At 45.2% G+C, this 24,166-nt stretch overlaps 2 protein-coding genes across 5 annotated transcripts in view; both read left to right on the top strand.

Moving 5' to 3' along the window:
• LOC129126983 (A-type potassium channel modulatory protein KCNIP1) overlaps window positions 1-8,370 on the top strand; it is a 176,245-nt gene extending 167,875 nt beyond the window's left edge. For all 4 annotated transcript variants that reach the window (XM_054643255.2, XM_054643253.2, XM_077186562.1 and 1 more), the window contains 4 exons: window positions 467-574; window positions 1,506-1,610; window positions 2,179-2,241; window positions 4,462-8,370. In XM_054643255.2, the coding sequence (XP_054499230.1) occupies window positions 467-574; window positions 1,506-1,610; window positions 2,179-2,241; window positions 4,462-4,509 (324 nt within the window). In that variant the 3' untranslated portion in view covers window positions 4,510-8,370. The remainder of the gene's footprint in view (window positions 1-466; window positions 575-1,505; window positions 1,611-2,178; window positions 2,242-4,461) is intronic.
• A 4,823-nt stretch (window positions 8,371-13,193) lies between these two features.
• Window positions 13,194-24,166, top strand: part of LOC129126826 (gamma-aminobutyric acid receptor subunit pi) — a 29,347-nt gene continuing 18,374 nt past the window's right edge. Inside the window, exons 1-4 of the mRNA XM_077186257.1 lie at window positions 13,194-14,097; window positions 14,195-14,945; window positions 22,460-22,549; window positions 23,886-23,995. Coding sequence (XP_077042372.1) covers window positions 22,494-22,549; window positions 23,886-23,995 — 166 coding nt within the window. The 5' untranslated portion in view covers window positions 13,194-14,097; window positions 14,195-14,945; window positions 22,460-22,493. The remainder of the gene's footprint in view (window positions 14,098-14,194; window positions 14,946-22,459; window positions 22,550-23,885; window positions 23,996-24,166) is intronic.

Genomic DNA, 24,166 nt, shown 5'->3' with positions numbered 1-24,166 from the left:
AGTAATTAGTGGTGGGAATCACATCTGGTCAAGTCTGGCAGATTTTGCCGGAGAGCAAAATCTAGGGCTCCCTGTGTTAGAGGATTTTCTCTCTCAGATGGGATTTTCTCCCTTCTTTGCCAGCACCTCAGTCAGGAGGTAAGAAAGCATCAGCTTCTACTTCCACAGGCACAGTCCAGCTGTGTTTAATCAGGTGGTGGCAATCTGAGTGACAGGTCCTTGCAGCAGGGAGGAGAAAGGCTACTGGAGCATCTGGCAGTGCTCTTAAAGACCAGACATCTCAGTGAATGCTTCAACCACTGAGTTCAGTCAGAGAGGACACATTTTTGGAAAAGGGAGCCAAAAGAGTTTGATAAGCATATGCTCCATCCTAAAAAGATAGATCTTTTGACTGGCATTGTATAAAGAGGGTGACTTAGAAAATGATGTTATGAGAATTCTCACTTCTCTCACTGCTCCAAACCAGGATTTTGTGATGGCACTGTCCATTCTGCTACGGGGAACTGTTCATGAAAAGCTGAGATGGACATTTAATCTGTATGACATAAATAAAGATGGCTATATAAACAAGGAGGTAAGGCTGTTCCTGAAAAATATGGTTGATTTTGGAAGGGAGAGTTGATTTGGTTTTGTTGCAGAACACAATTAATTATACATGCAGCTAAGTAAATGCAAATCAGAGTGGACTCATGCATTTGTCTGTGTGGAAGCAAAATGCATAGGGGTCTATTGCATGATTTTCTAGACATATTTTCCTATATTATGGTACCTTTAATGAATTGTGTTATCCAGGAGCAAAATGTTGGTTCCGCCTCTGAGCCACATAAGCTTTGTGAAGGGGAGGGTGATGGTGGCAGAACTTTGTGACTAAGGCTCAAGGGCTTGCTTTCTGCACAAGGAGATACTGTGGGGGTCATCCAAAGCAGCACCACTACCAAATCCTGCATTGTCATCTGGTTTATTCTTCTTAGCTGGTATTGCTTGTTCCTGTTATGGGAAGCCTTAGTTTTGAGCATGGTGACCTTGAATATGTGTCAAATACAAACTGGTCTACTCAAACCCATTGTGCATTCCTGGAGGGTTTGCAGTTACTGCCACCAGTCATGGAGCTGAGGGGCAATTTGTGAAAGGTATGGGGAGGGACCAGATTACCAGTTCCAGCTGTGAGGGTCCCCAGCCCTGGAGGATGCCCTTGGGACAGGGTTGGTGCCACAGTTGGCTGCCCTTGCTGCCAGCACCTGCTGTGTCAGAGCCAGGCCAGGGGAGAGGAAGGGAGGGGAGGAAGCACTGGGAGCATGTGGCACTGTGGGGGCAGAAGGAAGCAATTCTTTCTATAGGATGTTTGTGTGTCTGGTACATCTGTCTCCATGCACATGCATGGGCATTCCAGGTGCTGGTTTGTCATAGGAGAAGGAGGGTGAAGAATAGGGCAGTGCAAGACAGAAATGGGCCCTCATTTCTCTTAATTTCCTTTTTGTGTTTGTGCTGGCATGCTGCCATGGCAGGAAATGATGGATATCGTAAAGGCGATTTATGATATGATGGGAAAATACACTTATCCAGTGCTCAAGGAAGATGCACCAAGGCAGCATGTAGAAGTGTTTTTCCAGGTACCTGGGTTTTTTATTGGTTTTTCTTAACACTCAGACTAGGCACTGATAGACTTTCCTGTAAAGCTGAGTCTTATACCTCGTTATATATTTCAAAATAAACCCTAGCATCCACTCAGCCTAGCACTGCAATGCCTGCTGATTTCCTGCCTCCAAAGGTATCTCCCATGTCTCTTAGCCTGACCCTTTGCCTTGGGATGTGCCACGTCCAGTAAGTCTGAAGCCTCTGCATGTGTTGCAGGCCTTCTGTGCTGCTTCTCCCAGTTGCCCTAAGGACTGACAGGAATGTGGGTGTGGGTCGGTCAAGCAGTGAATAAATAAACGATGGAATAAGGACAGAAGTTCTGGTGTGTGTCAAGAAAGCAGTTAGAGATGACCTCAAAAGTGCTCCAAATCCCAGAGTAAACAAGTCTTTAGCAGTTGGCCAATCCAGCACTGGCCACTTGCCACTTAGTCTGTGGGCTAAGCTTAAGTGCCCAGCTTTATTCAGGTTGCATCAACTAAGATACTGTACTGTAACAATAGTGTTACCAATGTAAACTAATTTTTACATTATTTTATTTTGCAGAAAATGGATAAAAACAAAGATGGAGTTGTAACTCTAGATGAGTTTATTGAATCGTGTCAGGAGGTAAGAACTAAGTTATAACTGCAAGGAAAGCTCTATCTCATGTCACATCATTTGCTTTCCTTTGGATGAACTCTATTTGAAACAAGATGCTGCTCAGGATCCTGGGTTTTCTTTGCTCTGTGGAAAAAAAAAACGACCCAAACCAAAACAGCTTCAAGACTGAGTTTGTGATGCCCTGTGAAGCCTGTGACTCAATAGCGAGGTAGGGTGAGGCAGAATATGGGAGATGATGTCTTCATGTGCAGTGCTTTTATTTTCCTGAGAGGACTGCAGTCCCTGATTATACAGACAAGCAGACAACTGTAGAGAAAGCTCTTAACTGTCTTAGGTTGTTTTGGGGTTTTGTTGGTTTGTTTTTGGGGTTTTTTTCTTCACTTTGAGAGTCTGCTGCTGTCCCTGTGTGCTGCCCCAGATGTCATTATCAGGTACCACATTGCTGGAACTGCCCAAAGTCAACGGTGTCTCAAATTCTTGCAATTACAGCATTGAATTATAAAACAAGTTGATGTTTTCATGGTCAAACATTAAAAGCAAATGCTGTCATTGTAGCAATGATTTTCATTTTTCCTCTGTTTTGGAAGTAAGCCCCCTCTTACAAATTCCATTTATGAGGTTGGCTCTGTTAAGATTTGTTGGTACTTTTAGCACTGGCACAAAGAAGCATCTGTGTTAACATGCAATTGGCCTAATGTCAGTTGTCTTAGACCTGGACTGTGTGAATATTCACTCTGAGATATCTCTAATATTTGACCACTACAATAATAGTGTAAAAGGTAACCTCTGCCTTTTGGAATGTTTATTTTGGTGCACCGAATTGCATATTGGCCCTTCTGTGCATTTTATGTTGCCTGGAAAATTCCTTCCAAGTTCTGCAGCCAGACAGCTCTTCTGTCCCTGAGCAAGGGGAAGGTGCTCACTGTGAAGGGCTGGGCTGGCTTCTGCTGCTTTGGTGTCAAACCTGGCTCTGGCCACATCCAAGTCTTAGTCACAGACTTCAGGCAGCCAAATCCTTGTTTAGCAGATGCATAATAGAAAGCTAATGTTTTTCAGTTACTTTATTCTTGGTCCCTCCTGATTGTTTGGCTTTTTTTTGGCACCATCTTTATTTAATCATTTGTGTTGTGTATTATTCTGCACGTTTGTAACTTGCCTGTAGGTGTGTGTATGATCAGGTGGTCTCAGTATTGAAGCAGCTTTACTTTACCTATAACTGTTAGAGTTTTAATTCTCTGTCCCTGTTTGGGTTTGGTTCCTTCTGCCATCCTGGCACTGGGAGCTGGGCAGGCTGATGCACTGTCAGCTGCTGTTTCCTGGCAGGCAGGAGCAAGCTCTGCCACACCAAGATTTATTCTTTTTATCTTTATGAAAAACAAACCAAAGTGCACAGCAGTGCTCACCTGTGCCTTTGCAGCAGCTCTGGCTTGAGGACAGTGAAGCCCTGGCACGACCCTGGAGAGGTTGATTGGCTTCCAACTGCTGCTGGGTGAGCAGTGACAGGGATGATGCAGCCTCACAAAATGACTGAGGAGTACTGTGATAGATCTCTTAAGCTGCTCAATGTGGAAAATTGTTTTCATGTTACAGGCAAACAGCTGTTCTGAACTGAATTCCTGAGAGGAAAAAAACCATCATTATATTTTTGAATACTAATCTGGTTCTTATCTTGAAGTAAAATTCCAATACTTTAGGAGAAATAATCCAGGATTTCCCTTGTGTCTGTAACTTTCTCATTTGGCTCTAGGAACTTTGGAGAGGCTGAGGTTGCACAGATTGCATGTGTTTTGGGTTTAAATTGCAATTTCTGGCAGGAAGTGCTCCCTCAAGGCAGTTTTCTTGTTGGTTCAAAACCTGCCATTCCATTTGGACTTGTGGAGCACATTAGCCAAGAGCACATTTGCACACCCAGGGTCAGGGAGGGATTCTGAGGGTTGAGCACAGGCACCCACCCAGTGCCCTGCCCAGCACAGCTGTACTGGACATCAGGCTTAGGAGAAGACTCTGTGCTTGGTGTGCCTCACACCAACCCAGGGCCAAAGCACAAGCCAGCTGCTGTGCTGAACCAGGCCTGGGCGCTGAGCCCCAGGTCACAGAAGGGGAAAGCATTCCCAGAGCAAGGCTGCTGCCTGCTGGAAAAGCAGCAGAGCTCCCTGGTGCCAGGCAGGGTTATGAATTGTGCTTGTCCATGCTGGTTTCATGGGAGTATCTTCTCCTTGCTTTCAGGACGACAATATCATGCGATCTTTACAGCTCTTTGAGAATGTCATGTAACCAGAAGAGCACTGGAGGAGTCTGAGACTTCTGTGTAACAAAGATCTTCTTTCTGGGTGAAAGATTTTACAATTGAGCCATGTCCAATGTGTGAGGATTTTGTATGATATGTCCAACCAAATGGCAACTGAACGCAGCCGATCCCACCACTTCTCCCTGGAAGATGCTGGTGGACTTTTCTTTCATTTTGGAAGCATGTGAATATTTTAATAAATCCCGACAAGAGAAAACTGCTGCTCAAAGTTCAATGAGTAATACAGAGCATTGTTTGCTAGGCACAAATCCTGCTTTTAATCTAGCAAGCTTAATTCCCTATAATAGCACATGTTGATAGCTATTCAGCCATCAATTGCAAGTGACAGCTCAGTCCATACCTCTGTTTGGCATAATGTTCTGTGGATGCCTTTGCTGTTAATCTGCTTTGACAAAACCCCAATCTGCCAGGGCAGTCTGTGAAAAAGTGAACAGTCAATGTACCTGGGACATTAAACAGACAGCCCATGTAGCCAGTATCCCCATGTCTACAGAGATCCTGCTTATCCTCTCACATGCACTGGTGCCACTATGCTGAGTTTAGTGGAGTTCTTCCTGAACATATTAATCAGGTGATCTTCATGCCAGGGTGAGTCAGAAAGGAGCAGAACACGTTGCACATATTAATATAAAAGTACAGAACAAATCCTGTTCAGGAGTGGTAAGTTTCCAAAAGACCAGGCAGGTGTGTAAGGGCTGGTACAGAAAGATGAACACATGGTCTGGTCCCAGCTGCCTGCTGAGTCCCAGGGACACCAGGTGATGCTCCACAGTGCATCTCAGCAGCACCACGGCCATGTGCTCTGGTCCTTTTGCTGTAGTTTGGCACACACTTCCTAGGTTCATCACTGGACATTACAGTCAGGTCTTACCCCCCCTTATGGATTTATTTAAGCTTTCTTGTTTGACTTAGTGAAGAACTAAGATGCAGCTGGGTTTCAGCATGCAGACCTTGGTACCTACAAAATGCCCAGCACATTTGATTCCTGAATTGTTATTAGCCTCAGAATCAGCTCCCAGAGCCCATATTTTTTTCCTACAAGGCAGTAGTATGCCTTGTATAAACCCCATTTCTTTGCTAATGCCAAGTAGAGTATTGGTTTAGGGGTTTGGTTTTTTAATTAATAAAACAGAAAAGTTCTGTAGTGAATGTTTAATTAATAAAACAGAAAAGTTCTGTAGTGAATTTACACCAAGAGTGGATGATTTGTCAGCTGGGGAACGTCAGAGTCTTCTGTGAAGAAGCCTTTTAGGAAAGCTGACCCACCAGAGTGCCATTGTCATCTCCAGGCAGAAAATGGCTGAGAAGCAAAGGGAAGAAGGGAACGGCCAGCTCTTCCAGCTGCTCAAACCACGCAGATGGGACAGTCCCTGCAGTAGTGCTGCATCATTCCCATCCAGTGAGCATCTATTGTTATTGTATCACATACTATACTACAGACAAAGTGTTAGCACTGAAGATATATTTTAAAAATTATATAAGTGGAACATTTTTATAATACAGAATATACAGAATGCCTCAGTTCTGTAGCCCTAATTTTATAAAAATATCATCTATTGAATCATTCCTGATTACAGAAGTAGGTATGATCAGTCCTAGTACAATGATAATGCCAATTCCCCAAGATGGGGCATTTTCCCCTTTTACTATGCTCCCCCCCCCCCATACACTTCTGTGTAGTCTTAACTTTATTTCTCTAAGTTGTTCCCTTGCCATCAAAAGTGGTTTTCAAGTAAAGTTACATGTCTGCAGGAATGACACCTTAGTCCATCTCGTTTCATACAAATACTGCCTTTCATACAAATACCATTAATGAATTCCTCCCAGCAGTGATCCAGCAGCTCCGGTGAGGGGCTGGGATTTGCAGGAGTGATGCCCTGCTGTGGGAGTACCTTTCCTCCAGTTGTTGGGTCATTTAGGCTTTATTTAACAGGCACTTTGTAAAGACATCAGTTGTAGCTGAAATAATACACAGTTTACACCATTCCTTCTTGATTCTTCTTGCAATCATTTCAGCAAATGACAGAATTTAATATAATTACCAGGTTTTCCCTCCCACCAAAACTGCTTAATCTGTTATTCTAAGCAGTTCACTTCAGCAGAGGGAGAAGTGATCAGGCCAGTGGAAATTAAGGATTTTAATCAGGCTAGCACAGTGCCTTTTTCCTCTAATAGTCTTGCTTCAAGGGTGCTTAATGAGATGGCACATACAGACAGAAGTGTTTGGAATGTGCCCTTTTCAAAAGAAAATGTTATTAGTTGCATGATGCCATAGTCCCTGAAGCTAAATTAATTTCTGGAGTTACTGTGATGAATTTGGCCTCATCTGTGTTTCCTGGCCTGCTGGCAGCAGTTCTGTGGGGGCTGCCTTTGTCACCAGGGCTGTCACTGTTTTCTCTGGAGTGTTGCTCCAGCTCAGCAGCAAACAGCTGCTGTCACTGTCAGTGTGTGCTGACGTGCATTGCTGATCAGAGTGCCAGTACTGACCCTGCACTTCTGCCATCTCCTTTGCTGCTCCACTGTGCCTGCTTTTCACTGCCAGCAACAATGAGGGTGCATAAGGTAGAGAGGAACATGCTGACAGCCACACTGATCTGCCCTTAGAGGATAAGGAGCTTTGATTTGGAACCCACTGGAGTCAGTCTCCTCCCACACACCCCTGATGTTCTGCCCTGTGTTGAGCTCTGCGCTTCACCTGAAGCCCACAGTAGCTGAGACAGGAGGACTTGCAAAGTGTCACCCACAGCTGCATTTTCCCAAATCTCAGATTGCAGAATCTATCTGTGGCAGAGTCCTTGCCAATGCAAACCCAATTATTTCCCTGTGTTTGTCCTTGATCCCACTGTTACAGCCAGAGGCTGAGATGCACCAGTGCATAGAAGGCCTCTGGGCTTTCCATCAGCAGCATCTGTCCATGGCAGGTGTGCTCCAGTTGGCAGGTGAGACATCAGTGACTGTGAGAGAGGTGCTCTCTGCATGGAAATGGCTTTGAGTTTGTTTTTCATGTTTTCCATGAATGTTACTCTACTGCAAACTTACCAAGCCTCCACTCTCATAAACCAGGCTTGCAATATTTATGACAAACACTACTACAGATTTCTAAATAAAACACACTATGCTACTCCAGTCTCCCACCTTCATCAATCCTCCTGCCAGCAGACAGAAGGCAGTCAGATTCTCTGTCAGTGCTATTAACTGTGCACATTTCCTGCAAGTTATGAATGTTTAAATAACATCTGAATCAGGACTCTTGACTGTTTCACTAGTCACAAACATTAGTCTGCATCTCCATGCCAGCATTTTATAAAGAAAGCCTTTCTAACATGCATTTTAGGTAACAATCTGTTGACAAATAGGAATGTGATAAATGATAATGCAAAAAAAGAAAAAAAAAAGTAAAAAAAATAGTACCATGCCTCTTCTGTGGCTGTTTGTTTTCCTATTCCTCTGAATGCAATGCAATATTGTGAGTAACCATGAGCCAAGCTAAAGGCTTGAGACACAAATACCCTGAGGTTCAGGCATCGTGGGCAGTGGCATTTCCTGACTGCAATATGTGTTGAGAACAAACACCCTTGTATCCGTGGGTCACCTCTGATGAGATAGTAGCAGCAGTGTGTCAAACTTTTCTTCTTCTTTATGGAAGTGCCATGAAAGACCTAAGGAAATGTGCAAATAATGTAAATTCTGATATCTAAAGCCATGTTAATGGATCAGCCATGTACAGCTTCACTGTTACAAATGCTATTCTCCAATGGCAATTTGTATTCAATTTTGTTGAATGGTTTTAAAAATGTTGGTTTTAATAATAAAAATAAATACCTGCAGGACGGTGTCCTTTCCTAAATCCAGTATGTATTTTTTCTCAAGGGACACTGTTAGGTTAAAAATTTGCAATGAAGCTTTTAAAACTGGGACTCAAACATATATCTGTGTGGGTGGGGGCTGTAAAACTGAACTGTGCCGTGAGCCAACACTTACATGCCAATGATTTATTTGCATCACTGATACAGGGATGCTCTTACATCTGATGTGGTGGCATATGCTGAACTGATAGTTTGGCCCTTGTGTAAAGTTCAGAAATGTTCTTCTACCTGCACCGCTGATAGTAACTTAGGGTAGTGAAAACTGCAAGCATGGCTTTTCTCTTCTGCAGTTCTGCTTAAGTATAAGCAGGAAAACAGACAATTGTGTTGAAAAAAAAAATGCAAACACTATTTTATGTTATAGATAAGAAAAATAACCCAAAATGTCAGTGTCCCTTCAGCTTTGGCTTATTGTAAGCATCCATTCTGACACGTTGAGGAATGCAGAAGTGATTTTGCCAGACTACATATATATGTGTGTGTGTGTATATATATATATATATATATAGATAGATAGATAGATATATATATAGATATATATATGTGTTTGCTAAACTCCATTTTATAGGGTATTATCTGTCTACCAGTACATCCCAGGAAAAAGAACATTCATCCATGCAGAAATATGGAAATAAAGGTGTCTGTGTGAAACATGGTCTTGGTGTCACTGCAGTGCCTGCCCAGCACTCACTCCCGCAGGCACCTCCTGCTCCCAGAGACAGCAGGGCCCTCTGGACAATGCCAGACTAGAATTCTTGCTCCCACTGCAAGAAGAAGGTGTGCTAACTGCCTGTTCAACACCTCTCCCTCCCTGGGATGTGTCCCAGCTGCTGCCAGGCAAAGCAGGCTCGGGCTCCATGCATGTGCGTAGGCTTTTTTTTCGCTTTTTGGCTGAGGTTTGTTCCAGTGGCTGGTGAAGCCAAAGTTACTGCTGTGAGATATTGGACAGCTCTGGTTTTATTCTGAGCCCATTACTATTGCAGTCTAAGCATCTTGTCCTGCTGCTTCAGGGGTCCAGGGCATTGCACCTGATGGATGGAGGGGTGGTGGGGAGGGAGCAGCTCTGCACTGGCCCAGGGGCTGTCTCTCACTCTGGAGCACAATGGGGGAGCCTCAGGTGTGCGCCACAACTCAGCATATGCAAGATTACTTTTGAATCCAATAATAGCCCTTTTTTTTAACTGAGACATTAAGTCTGTAACCTTTGCTTAACCATGCAGGTCCAGCAAACTGGAAAGGGAGGAGTTTGCTGGAAAAACGTTGGTGCATGAAGTCCTTTCATCACATCAGATCTGCACTGTGTGGGATCAGGTTGGGAGCTGCAGGAGCAGAAATTCTGTGTGATGGAGAGTGAAGAAATTCTGGGTGATGGACCCACCCCTGCTGCTTGGCCAGGAGAGACTGGTTCTCTATGAATAGGACCCCTGTCCCCATCACCCTCCAGGAGGTGGGAAATAATGAACTGACCATCTCCAGAGCTTCAGTGGATGTGGTTATTTCCAGACTATTCTGTTAAAATTTCCCTTGTTGTCTTGCTAAGGAAAAGTCTCTCTTTCTCCATCTGTTCTTGTAGAGACGGGGAATTGCTGTAGGGCTCTGTCTGGAAGCCCCCAGGGCAGAAAGGTGCCTTCTGAGCACAGGGTGAGTTGTCACATTGCCTGAGACATTCTCCTGGGGATTCACATGCTGTCCTGTCCATGTGCACAGCAGCCTGTGAGGAGCTTGCGGGGTGTGGGGTGATCCACACTCCTTGTTCAGGACAAGGGCTTCTGCAAGGAGTGGACAGGGCTCCTGGTGGTGGGGAGAGGGGGATGTTTCCTTTACAACCTGGGACACTTCCAAAGTTTCTTGTTGGGATTTGCACCCACAGCCAGCAGCCATGAAATGGAGAAGGGGAACAGCACCAGTGCAGAGTTCCCCTGGCAGGAATCTGCTCTGTTCTGAAGTCTGGCTGCAGGAGATGGGCCTGGATAGTCACTGCCCTCACTCAGATAACAAAGCACGAGAATGAGCCTGAACGCTTCTGGCAGCTGTGAGCTCCCTTCCCTGCAGCATATGGGGACATGCCCAAACCCAGCCCCAGTTCCCTCTGCCTCGACTGATGGAGCACACCAGGGATACACTACCCCAGCATTTTAGTGTCTCTGCTCTTTACATTGCAGAGAGCCAAGTAGTAAATACATTGATGTTGTGAGGGGTGCAGGGGAAGGGCCCACTGCTAGTAATGTCCAGTCATCTTGTTGTTAAAATGTCTGTGAAGTGTTATTCAGTGCTGATCCAGGATTTTCTAGAAGAATAATAAATTATTGAAAACTGTTGATTTAAAAAAAAGTCCAAGATTGATTTTACAATCCCAGGGTTAAATTGAATTTGTTGACATTTTCACAGAAACTGATCCAACCTTTCTGTTCTAATTATCTTATTGATTTACTTATAAATCAATATAAATTGAAAATATATAACAGCATAAATATACACAAAGATAAATGTCAACACAATGTTTTCTGTCTGAACAAATCTTCTAGAGAACTCAGAACACAAAGAATTACCAAAGCCTTGTTTTCTTCATACAGCTTAAGCTGTTACAGAAGAGCATTTGTCACCAACCAGTTACAAGTAAGAAGAATAACACCCATTGTGGTGGGTGAGCTTTGGCAGGAGGGAGGCACGCTGTCTGTTCTGTAACTGATAATGAGGAAAACTTTTTGGAAAAACCCATCTATGTGTATGACAAACTGAGTTGCAAAAATGCTTCTCAATTTTTCTCAATTTTTGTTTCAGACTTTTTAAAATTTACCTCACTTTATTTGCCTTATTTTATTTTGCACTAAGCTGTGATATCATAATGTTTAGATCTTGAAGAATATCTGCTACAAACAAGTTACTGAATTGCTTTTGGTTCCTTTGGTATTCAAATGATGAAGCTATGTACAAACAAATGAGATACTTTGAAAGGCAAGGAAGGTAAGAGATTTCTATCTCCTAGAAATCGAAGAGATTTCTATCAGCAATACTTTGTAGTGATTTAACCAATGAAATAAAATTAACAGAATATTGAAGGTTTTAGTTTCTGTCCTATTCTAGCAGTGAATATTTCGTGCATGTCATAAATAAAAAATGGGAATATATGTTGTAGATTTCAGCAGCTTCAAAGTGTCCAGAAGCAGAATTTCAGAACCTAAAAGTTTCCTTTTCTGAGGGCACATTAATCCCCATTTGGACCAGAAATCACATTCCAGCCTGTGAAGAGGATATTTCAGGGCTTGAGCTGCCTTGCTCAGCACGACCCAGAGACATCAGTGCAGAAATGGGCGTGACATTGCAAAGACCTGTAAGTAATTTTAGATACAATAAAAGTCACATTCAAAGGCAGCCTGTTCCTTTACTGCAGCTTTACTCTGGGTTTGGTATGAATTTGCAGTACCTGGGCGAGGTCTATGCTGACACTGTGGGAGCACCTGGCCAACTCCTGTGTCCCCAGAGCCCCAGCAAGGCCTGGAGTAGCTGCCAGTTCTTGGTGGAGCTGAATGGAACCAGAGAACTGGGGAGGAAATTTTGACAGCTGGGAATTAAGGTAGTGTTTCACAGACTGGATGAGTCCCTTTGCATTAGCTGTACCTTTCCTCCAAGGACAAGTCCATGGAGTGAGGAGATGCCTTGTTTTAGGCATCTCCTTCTTTGGAGGAAGTCAACAGCAGCAGGCTGGAGCTGCCCTGGGGGAAGAGCCAGAGGTGTCTCATGGCACTGACACAGTCTGGAAGGGATGCACAAAACCCTGCCTGGGTCTGTGTTAGTGGAGAGAACACAAAAATGTGACAAAGCTGGTCAAACTTGCTCCCTGTGCTGGGACTTTTGGAGATTTTTTTTCACTTGGCAAAGAAGGGGCAATAGTAGTGTTTGGCTGGTCTTCTGTGGTTGTGCTTTCCAGGTATTGTGTTTTGCTCTGTGGGCACCTAGTCCCTGGCTCTGCAAGTTTCTTCCTTGTTCCCAAAGAAGGGCAGCTCTCAAGCCCTCAGCTTCCACTCACCACACAGGCAGAGTTGGGAATTAACCCAGGGCACAGCTGGCACTCAGGTATTGGGATACTGACATGGGAACAAGCAAATGGTCTGAGGCTTCCATGGGTAATAGGCTGTACCCACCCCATGGCTTGAGACACCTCCCAGTGCTCCCTACTCCCTGCATGGAGCTGGGCAAAACAGCCAGTGTTGTCAGTGTGCGTGGAACCTATGGATGTGTGTGGATGTGTACAGACGCATGGATGTATGGGTGTATGGATGTGTATGGATGTTTGTAGCATAAGAATAATGTCACACATTCTGCAGGGTCTGTTGTCACAGGCTATACAAGCTGTTACAGGGCATTTGGGGATCAAAGGGTTTGGAGTATTAGGACAGGAGTCTCCAGTGAAAGTAGTTTGCTGCTGTAGAGCAGATGCTTGTCATGCTCTGGACAGTCTCTGCCTGGCAAATGGAAAACAAAAGGCTGTGGATTTGCTCAGAACTCCTCAAAATTGAATCAAATGCAAGTAGAAAAAATGTGGTGGTAAGTCCCATTGAATTAATATTTATTAGACTTACATTTTCCCTGGCAAACGTGACATGGCATCAGGTGTGTGTCTCAAGATTGTGCTTTTCAGGACATCGCAGGGGGGAGTGCAATGTTCCCAAAGTGGCCCTCAATTTTCCCAAAGCATGTTCAGTGGATGAGCTTTGCAGAGACCCTGTTGTCCCCAGCCAGGGTGGCATCTGAGCCACGGGGACAGCTGAGGACACTCTGTCATTTGTCATTCCACTGTGTTACACAGCCCAGCAGCTCTGGAGCACAGATAACCAGGGCTGCTGGGCTGGAACCAAACCCGCAGGGTGGTCTTGGAGGGCTGCAGCTTCTCCCTCAGCCATTGTTAAATGAGTGCTGACTGCCAGCATGTGGCACAGAGGCAAACTATAAATAACTGCATGAGCTATTCCTTCCCTCTGATAACAAGGCCAGAACTGCACATAAGCTTTTATCTTCTTGTACCAATCTCCCAGTTCACTGGCAGGCAGAGATATGGCCCTGGCATACAAAAATTCCCTGTGATAATCATACCAAGGCTCTGCCAGGGCACTGCTGGTCCCCACGGTGGGAACATACTGGTCAGTACTTTTCCAGATGCCACAAAGCTTCCTCAGGGGTGTGTGATGATGTGGTTTGACCACAGATGTAGCAATAGTTAGGCTACAGGGCCTTTAAGGACACCAGACGTTTTCTCCCTGTCAGATAATTATCAGTCTCATACCCAATGGCACATTCTCCATCAGCTCACAAGTGTTCCCATGATTTTTGGTTATTTTATTTGTGCCAGGTCTGGTGGTGCTTTATACTGTAACAAACATAAAGTAAATAATCATGAGGGAAAATGTCAGATCTTTTCCTCCATTTTTATGGATTACTTTTTGGTTTGGTGTGTGCATTTCCAGGCAGACAGGTCAAGATCAAGATCAAGGATTGCCCTGAGAAGGAGAGGCGTGAAAGCTGCTCTATCCCAGATGCCCAAGGAGCATCAGTCTGTCTCCAGCCCAGAGCCTGTGGGGGGCTGACTCCAGCCCCTCACACACAGGGGCAGAGATCCCTGCAGGTAGCACCTGCTGAACTGTGGGGAAATGATGTCAGGACTTTTTCTGTCCTTTAGATGCAAACTTTAAGGTAAGTCTGCAGTAATTTGGTTTTATCCCTTTAAAATATTTTCAGTTTTTTGGGAAACTTCCATCATAAATTTGTCCCCTTTTCCTTATTTCCACAGTGTTCAAAACAATCTACTCCAAAGGTAAACGTTTCAGTGAATGCTTCAGTAAAATGAAAGGTGTGTTTTGTGATACCATTCACAGCTTTGAAGACCTCTGAGTTCATCCCCTCAAAAGCAAGAGCAGCAGGGTTTTTGTTTAGGCTCTTTACACCCCATCAGAGCTCAGAGCTGAGTTAATGTTTCACCTCAGGCTGTAGTAAATTAGATAAAAAGTATTTCCTCATTCCCAGAGTTACCCTTTTACTTTGTCAGCTGATACAGCTCCGTTTGCTGATACAGGAAAAAACCATTGCTAAATCCCTTTTAACAACCGTTGAGACTATTTTTAAACACAAAATATGTTTCTGTACTGCATTGTCTTTTGCTGAGACATTTTTAAGACTACCAAACCTCAACCCATTCTAAGTAATGAGAGCTGTCTTCCTTCTGGCAAACCTACCAGCACTGTTTGATAAGCTTAGAAAGATAAACCCATGTGAACCTCGGTGATTTTTCCACCTCATTTTGTTTCACCCAAAAGCAGGCAAGGTTTGCTCTTTGGACATTAATTTTGGAAATTCTGAAGTGCTCTTTGGGTAAGCTTTTCGAAGAGGTCCTTACCAGTGGAGATAGCACACACACCTGGCAGCTGACAAACCTGTGCCTGTGCTCTGCCAAGGAGCTGCTCCCACACCTGCCATGCTGGAGCTCCTGGGGAAGTGCCATGGGACCCCTGCTCACCTGTAACAGCAGAGGACAAGAGCTTCAGGTGAGACATTTATCTGCTCTTTCACTACTCTGCTGGGAGCATACATATGCCACATGAATAACATGAAGCCACAGTCTTCCACTGGCCAGAGCTTCTCAGCAAGAATTATTATTCTCAAAGAGTGAAAATAATAATAGGAAGTGTTGTCCTATAATCAACATCCAGTTACCTCAACAGCAAAATACTAGGATATGTCTGTGTCTGCTCTCTGTGACTGTTCAGGACAAAATGAGGACCCAAAAGATTTTGAATTGGGTATATTGCTGCAGTGCTTGGAGAGATGCTGAGAGCTGTGGGGGTCCCTGCTGCACCCTCACCTCCTGAGGCACTGTGGCTGTTCAGTGGAGATGCTGCTGTGCCCCTGGGATGCATCCCACTGGTCAGTGCCATCTCATTTGCAGAGCAGCATAAAGCAATCATGGATTCATTTAAAGTGTTTTGGGATTTTTTTCCTTAAAAATATACCTCACCCCTCTCTTGACAGAACAATATAGGCCTAGGTCTTTTGGGGGGAAAGTTAAACTAAAAGAAAGCCTTTTAATTAAGATTTTTTGATGTTTATGGTGTTCAGAACAGTTCCAAATACGAGGCACTATCAGTAGAGATAACTTTCTCTCTCTTGAACATGAAAACTAAAAGCTAGTACTTATTGCAGCTCATTTAATGAGTACATCTTGATCTGTTTTGTTGTCTCTGAGTGTATTTCATCCTATTAATATAAAGGTATGCAACTGTTTCCAATAAATCCTAATCTTGTGTAGTTATAATATCTGCCCAGCTTTTGACAGCCAAAGTCATTTGTATGGATGAAATATTTATTTAACAAGTCAGGGAGCAAAAAGGAATTAGGTCATATCAGGTAAGAGCTTTGGCCAAAGATAAAACCATAATTGTGCATTTATCTGACATAATAACAGAACGTTGAGCACTTAAAAATGTGTATACAATTAACTGTCAGTTCCCAAACTCTTTCCTGTATCTGACAAGAGGTTACACCAACCTTCTTTTACATTTAATCTATATTCTTTGTCTTTAAAGTGGAGTTAAAATCATGAACATTGGGTGCTGATGTGCACACAGATAAAATGTTTTCAGGTTGTCATAGGCAACATCATAATGGAAATAATTAAATGGGGTTATAGATTGGAAAAAAAACCAAGCCTGGTATCAGTCCAGAACTTTTGCTCTTACTTGAAATGTAGTTCTGGTATGAGCATCACTGGCCCATGGCCCCTGTTCAGAACACAGCAGGTTTGGTGACAGAGCATTTGCTGCGAGCACTGAGCACCATGTGTTTCTCAAAGAGCAGCCGGAACCTGCAGGGCATTTCACAACGGGAGCTGCCTCACCCTGGGTAGCGCCCGGTGCTGGGGGTGCTGCAGAGCGCTGGGCACCCAGGGCTGCTCCCAAGACACGGCAGCTGAGGGCACCCCCAGCCCTGCTCCCTGTGCTGGGGCAGCCTGGCCCCGCTCTGGCCTTCCATGAGCAGTGAGGCTGGCACTTGAGGCACAGGGACAGGGCTGTGTTTGTGGTTTTAAATTGTGGGGAGAAAAAATTGAGGTGCTGGATCTATAATATAAATAACAGGACAAAATACAGCCCCACTAATGGCATCTCCCATAGCTGTGGGGCTTGAATTGTGGTAGGAACCTGCTGCATCAAAGTCTCTTTTACAGAGCAGGAGGAAAGAGCAGAGATGATGTGGGATGGGGCTGGGCATTGAGGGCATTGGTGTGAGGGAAGGGAAGGGAAGGGAAGGGAAGGGAAGGGAAGGGAAGGGAAGGGAAGGGAAGGGAAGGGAAGGGAAGGGAAGGGAAGGGAAGGGAAGGGAAGGGAAGGGAAGGGAAGGGAAGGGAAGGGAAGGGAAGGGAAGGGAAGGGAAGGGAAGGGAAGGGAAGGGAAGGGAAGGGTCACTACCTGGATTTATGTGTTCCTTGGCAAAGGCCTCAGCCAATGGGGATGGCTGAGCAGTACTGCAGCCTGGGACCAGGGCCATGGGTGGGAAAGCACTGACTAAAAGTGGTTCCTGTGCAGTCTGAGCCTGCTTTGAGGTCTGTGTTTGCTGTATCATTTCACCCAAAAAAAGCATACTGGTAATGACTGAGTGGTTGATTTTCTCTGTTGCTGAAGACATCATTGTCAAGTTACAGAGTTTGATGTAAATAAGTCTAGAGTATAAAACAGCATTTCTTTTCACAGAATGTCAGTTTTCTCCCTCCTCTTTCTAGTCTGTCTTTCAAGCATTTATTTTGGAAAATCTAGAAAGATAAGTTATGCAATGGTCTGGCTTGGCAGTCACCTTAAAGGCTGAAGTGAGGCAGTACTGCTGCTGGGATGGCATTTGGCTCCAGGTCACTGCTGGTGCTGAGCCCCCACCTTGCCCTGCCTGTGCTCCTTTCTGCAGGTAGTCTTTGGCAAGAGCCCCACCCTCACCTCTCCCTGTAGCATGAGTGGGTTTTGCTTCTGCTTGAAGCTGCCAGGAGCCCAATGCAGAGCTACAGAAAATAAATGTGCTATGAACTGATTGATTTATTGGCATTTTCTAGCCCAGCAATTAATTCTGCTCTTGGGAGGCAGAACCAAAGCAGCAAGCAGGCTGTAAAGCCAGATCAGGGCTGATAAGGAATTCCTCCCTTGGTGGCCCTGTGCTAGCACACCGAGCAGCCTATTAAGGAATCATCTCCCCAGGATCCCCGGCCCCAGCAAGGATCAGCCCCAGCTGCAGCGCTCGGCAACAGAGCGGGGACTGCGAGGTGCTGGGAAGGCGGGTGGCAGCAGGGCTGGCACGGGGGTGAGCACTGCTGCTGCCCTCCCACGGGGCTGCAACCTGCAGCTCAGGGCTGGCAGGTCAATGCTCTCACGTCACATTTTGCAGATTGCTTTGACACTCATTCTTAGTACATCTTAGCACAGATACATCTTCCCACAGCTCGAGCTGAAGAGCTGGGTGGCCCTAAATGTGATGGCCCTGTGCTGGTGGCTGATGGTGTCTGTGTGGGCTGTCCAGGGGTGAGCATTGGCCGCTGGGCAGTGGGGCCAGCTTGGGACTGGTGGTGTCTGTAAATGTGAGGCCTGTGGGGAACCTGAGGCAGCTGGGAGTGCTGACCCAGGATTTGGGAAATGGTCCCCACAGGTGCTAGAGGTGCCTGAAGTTGCCATGGTACCTCAGGCACCACAGTGGGTTCTCAGTCCTGGGGATGTGGGGGCCAGTAAGGAGGGGAGAGAGAGAATTACTCTTGCCACTGCTTGTGTCTCTCCCCCTTCTCAAGCAGACTGCACCCCCTCTCCCTGTCCACACTCTCTTTTTGTATCAATTTCTCACTTTTGAGACCTGTATTAAATTTCTCCCAGCCCTCAGGGAGCTCAGAAGGGAATTCAGATGCTGTAGGTAAAAGCTGCAGCATATAAGCAGCATTCCTGCTGGGAGGGTTTGTGTCACAACAGCTCAGCAGCTCTGATACATCCCTTGGGCAGGCAACAAGTACCTGTGCAAAGCCAGTGCAGCAAAGAGAAGGCATGGAGAAGGAGGAGGCTGCTGCTGAGGAAACCTCCTTGAGCCACTTGTAAAATTCTCTGTGTTTAAAGGTCTCTGTGTGCTGCTTTCATGGGAATTTTCCTCTATCTATAGCAAAAGAAATAAGCTGAATCTATGGTCTCTTCTACAAACCTTTCTGTTTCAGTCAAGTGGAATCAGTGTAGCTCTTTTTTTAATCCTGAATTGTGTCCTTCATGTGTACCTTGCAGTTCTGAACTGTTTGTATGTACAAACTGAAAAGTGAAAACTGGAAACATTGCATCCACTTTTGAGATAAAATTCAACCTCCCTCGGGGCAAGGCGAATAGCTCCCTCCAGCCTCGGGGATCCAGATGAAGTTTCTCAGAGTTGATGACCGTGCCCACCTCCTGCCAGAACCCACGGGAGCAAGGCAGCAGCACAGACTGCTGGCCAGTGCCACCAGCCAGGACTCCTCCTTGTGTCCTGCAGGTGCTCTGTGCTGCAGGGATGCGATGCTGATGGCATTGGGCACCACTGGGGCAGGGCTGGCCTGGCCCTAAGCTGCCTTTGGAGTTTGGAGCAGACATCTGCATCTTTGCAGGACTGAAACTTCCAGAGGAAGAAATGTAACAATTTTCCAGATTCTTCCTCCTCCCTTCTAAAAGGGATGCCTTGAGTTTAAAACAAAGCAGTTCACTTTAAACAAAAGACTAATGAATATAGCCGCTCTTGCTCTTTTGCAAGTTTAAACACCTCATCTTTCCTCAAAGAACAGCTCTAAATAATTTTATCTACAAGCCCTAAGCAGGATTTTGTATTCATGGTAAGACACTTATTGAGTTAATTTATTTAATGCTGGGGCATAATTTCTAATAGTGGAGGAGTCCCTAGGCCCAGTGCAATTGTCTCCCTGTTAGGGCATTAATATTTAAAGGAGTTATAATATTATGTCAATTGATCTGTGTCTTTTAGGAAGTAGGTTAGCAGTTATTGATGGTCACTTGTGTGAAGGATTAGCTAAAAAAAAGCTGGTACTTGGCAGACCAATGCCTGCCCCCCAGTCAAATCCCACGTCCCGGCAGGGAGGGGCCCAGTGTCTGGGGCAGTGGGTCCGAATGGAATGTGAAGAATGCGGAGGGAAATAAGGCAGTGCCCGTCTGGAGGGTGCTGCTGCGGCTGCTCCGCAGTGCCGGGCTCAGGCAGCAGCAGGGGGAACGCTGCAGTGCCTTCGTGTGGCTGCCAGTGCTGCTGCTGTCAGCATTTCTTGGAGAGCTGTGAGTGAGCCTCGTGTGATCTGAGCGAGGAGCTGTTGGTACGTGTTCTGCAGGAGGCTCGTTCATCTTGTCAGATAGTCTTACTGATGACACTCAAGAAAAATAACTTGACCTCTGTGTACCTTAATTTATCTGTTCTTAGAAGTGGGGAACATTTATGCTATTTCTTGAGTGATTAAAAATGAGAACTGTTCTGAATTTTAAAAAATTCTTGGTTGTTTTACTTCTGTATTAAATTCCATATTGCACTAAGAAACATGGTGCTGAATGGCCTTTAAAAACAAGGTAATGTGGAAACCAATCCAGATGAAATACCTTTGTGCTTATTGTAGATATTGAGTATTTATTGAGGAAAACTGAACGTTGGCATGGAAGGTCGTGCAGCTGCAATGCAGCTTTTACTGTGCTGCCTGCAAGAACAAAATAAATGTGTTGGGTAAATGTGGGCCGTGGAGGTGCTCAGGAGGGTATGTGGCTGGTTTTCCCACAAAACTTCCTGCAGTGAGGAATGTTTCACTGCCCTGCAGAAACGCAGACTAATAGATGTGTAAGATGAATGATTGTGTCTGAACTGTGCTCCTCGAGGCCCCCATCTCCTATTTTTTCTTTGCATGCTTCTCTGTCAGCAGATTGTCATGCCTTCAATTAATGCGTCACTTGCAGCTCCTTTCACCTCGCTCCCTGCTTTCAGCCCTGCCGGCTCCTTTCCCGTCCTGGGCAGGTGCTGCAGAGGCAGGTGCTCAGCCAGAGCACAGACACAATAAAGCGATCCTGTCCATCCCTCCTTTCCCGCTGGGAGAGCTCAGCGCGTCCCTGCTGCTGCTCCCGGCTGGGGCGGCCCGGCCCGGGCAGGGATTGAGCGCTGAGCTCCCCCGGCTGTGCCTGCCAGCACGGGCTGCAGGGGAAACCAGTTCCCTTTGCCATGGACATCGCAAAGGACCAAGGAGACTAATCCTGAATTACCAGGGGAACTGCACAGTTTATTTGACATTTACCTGTTACCTGGGAGCTTGGAAGAAAAATTCCCACGTGTTCAATGAGGATTTTGTGGCCATGTGTTTGCTGTAGCCTCTTGGTGTATTGACTATGCCCTTGGTCACCAAACAGTGTTTAAGGTTACATTTTTCTGTGAAAATGAAACCCTTTGCTGGACAGAGAAACATAAATACACAACCTTATTACAATTTCTTCCCACTACTGGTAATCTCTGATGAAAGCTCCTGCCCTATAACAGCAGAATTTCTGTTGTATTAACTGAGCAGTGAAGAAATACTGTGGTTATATTCAGCTCTGGGCACTGGTGTCACTTTCTCTTGCCCAGGAGTACTTATAGATTTCCGTTTCACTGCCTCCCAATCTTTTATATTTATTGTCTTTATGGTCATCCTGTGCAAAACATGGGATATTCATTAGGGATGCTCATGAGAGGTTCCTCAGCTGAAGTTTATGAAGTCTCATACTTTAACTGAAGTCTGATTTGTAAAATCAACTTATTTCTACAAGTTTTTTCAACAACCTGTACCAATCTTCCTTCTTTTCAATCAAAATTGTGGTCTAATATTGCTGTGAGTGGGTAAATGATTCTCTCTCTGGTCCTGCATCCTCACATTATACTGAGGAGCCCTTGAGAGCATCTAGAAACATCTGAGTACAATTTTAGAGAATGGGCTAGAAGAGCAAAGCCTTGTTGGAAATTCAGATGTGGGACTGGTATTAGAGCATATTGTGTTTTGAAAAAACTCCATCCTTTCTCCAGGGGGATGCCTTGCATTCATAGTACTTGAATGTTCAGGTATTTTACTGGCTCAGTGTGGGCAAAGTTGTTATTTCCTGGTGCTCTGCTTGTCCCATGGCACAGCACCAGAGCTGTGCATCTGGCTGAGGAGGCAGTGTCCTCTGGGCTCTACGGGAAGGATCTAACCCAAGCAGAAAACTCATGATGTTTGGGTTATTGTGGTGCAGCTACATTGGAAGCTGAGGCTCTAAATGCCATGTGTGATGAGAGAGGTGCTAGGTCTGAAAAAAAGGTGTGTGACTGGAGCAGCACTTCCAGCAGGAAGCTGGAGATCAGAGTGGAGCAGAGTACAGCTCAGAGCTGCCACTGTGGCACCTGCTCCAAGGCCAGCACAAGCCCCAGGAGTCTTGGGCCAGCAGCCAAACTTGGTTCCACTCCCAGAAAAGTCAACGAAACCCCTTTGAAGTGCAGTGACCTCATGCTCTGCTGCATGCTAAGTGGCTTGCCAGCTTTGCTGTTAATAGCAGGGGTTTATCCCACATACAATCAATGGAGCACAGAGTTACAGCACTTCTGTGAGGCTGGGCAGGGGAGCCTGCGACTAAAAGAGGCTGGAACTGCCATCTGTGGGCAGGATCTCTCTTGGCTTCAGAGTCTGACTGCTCTGGGAGCTACCCACACATTTTCCTATTTAATCAATCCATTCCTGTGGTGCCATTCTCAACATCAGCTATTGCCATCTCATACTGAGAGGAGAGGACCTAGAATTCGTCGAGAACTTCAAGACCTGAGTTGTCACCAGGGCTTTTTATGTGGTAAGTGATAGAACATGCTGAAAAATTATACTAGTCAGGAAAAAGGACAGGAGCCACTGCATATCAGATATGTTAAACATCAGTCTGTGATGGTTCTGACTGTGCAGCATTTCTTCTCCCTGTCTCCTTCCCTTAAAAAATTAAAATAATTTTTCTTAAACCACAAGACTTCATCTTTCTTTTCTTCTTTACAGACAAGCAGAGCAAATACAGAAACAATCTCCAGACATGTTCTGCAGATATTTTTCCTTCTTTGGTCTGTGTCTTTTCCTTCCAACCCAAAGGTAAGTGTAGAGTTTGTTTTGTTTTAAAGGGAACATTTGAATGATGTTTCACATAAATAATGTGGGTCAAAAGGAAACTATGCTTCTAGTTATCCAGCCCACCCAAAGGTGGCAGGGTGCAGTCAGGGATGTGGTATAGGAGAGAGCAATCTTCATAGGTCCCTAAACCATATGATGTCCATTAACAGTGCAACACTGATTTCCTGTTCAGAATCACACAGGTCGTAGTTCTTTACCAGAAATGCCTCCCACAAGGTTCCCAGCTCTGTTATTACCATCCTTGGTAGTACAAGTCCCAGATTTGTTGAAGTATTTACATACATACTGTGTAAAACCTTATTCTGCTGTAAGGTCCTGCTTAGTCTAAATCCTGCAGCTCCAAGGCCCTATTAACCCAGCTGTGAAGGAAACAGAAGAAAAACCTTGGTCAGAGCTGTGAGTAACTCTATGGCTGCTTCCTGCCCAGAACAGGGTCCTGGCACTGGGAGCAGCAAAGGCTCCTCTTGCCCAAAGCAAGAACAAACTCCTAACCTTTCACTCAGTTACACTTTTCTCAGGTGAGGCAGTGCCACCCTGCACCTTAATACTCACCTTTTACAGTCCAAACCCTATCCCTCTCACTGTCTGTGTGAGGGTACTGATCTGTCAGCCTCATAACACAGCTTCTGCCTTCAATGACCAGCCACAAAATGTAAATGTTGACATTGTAATCTAGAGTTGGACCCTCAGTATACCCAGCAGCTGGAGCAGCACTGCCCACAGAGCTGAGGGGGTGTCTGTGAAGTGCACAGTCCTCCACCTTTCCCCTCCAGTATTATTCCTGACAGCAGCTGTAGAAGCTGACACTCACATGTTATGAAGATGAAGCTTATTTAAGGGACTAGAGATTAGAAAGGAGGATGTTGGGCTTCAAGATTTGTCTCAGGTTGTCATAAATGGGAGGAAAAAAGAAAATAATATTCCTTAAATAGACTGTACCAAGAAAGAGTGGGAAGGGGAGATTGGGATTTATTTCTCAGGCTTGTGATCTACAGATCTTGATTTTTGTTTCAACAGAACTTTCTTGATTTTTCTGTTTGAACAGAACTTTCTTAAGATAGTGTGTGTGCAACCTGTAGCTATCAGCTGAGGCAATTTGCCATTTTCCCACCTCTTGAAGGTGTTAATTATTCAGCCACGACAGCAATGTGAGCAAATGCTTGTGATTTCAATTATCTACTTGGTTTTAATAACTATTTTATACTGTTTGTTTGTTTGAGCACAAGCTGGAAGCAGCTGCAGCTGTACACCAGATGTGCCCAGCCCAGCATGTAACAGTTGGTGTTTGTGTCCCCAGGAGCTCTCTGGGTCATGGATCCAGTTTGCATGGCAGGGGTACAACGTCCCTCCCTGGATTTGAGAACCTCACCATGGGGTACAACAAATACCTCCGGCCCTACTTTGGTGGTATGTTGGCTCCACACAAGGGAGCATTTAAAATCGGTCTGTAATGCTCATGTGGAGGGGAGAGCAGGCTTTAACCTTGCTGCAGTTTCAAAGGTTGTGTTTCTTTTAAATTAGTTGGTGTCCCAGGCTGCCCTTCTTTCTCTGCATCCACTACTGTCTTGAATAGCTGGT

Source organism: Agelaius phoeniceus, chromosome 15 (genome assembly GCF_051311805.1).
Source record: "Agelaius phoeniceus isolate bAgePho1 chromosome 15, bAgePho1.hap1, whole genome shotgun sequence".
Lineage (NCBI taxonomy): Eukaryota > Metazoa > Chordata > Aves > Passeriformes > Icteridae > Agelaius > Agelaius phoeniceus.
This window is presented reverse-complemented; position numbering and strand designations above follow the sequence as displayed.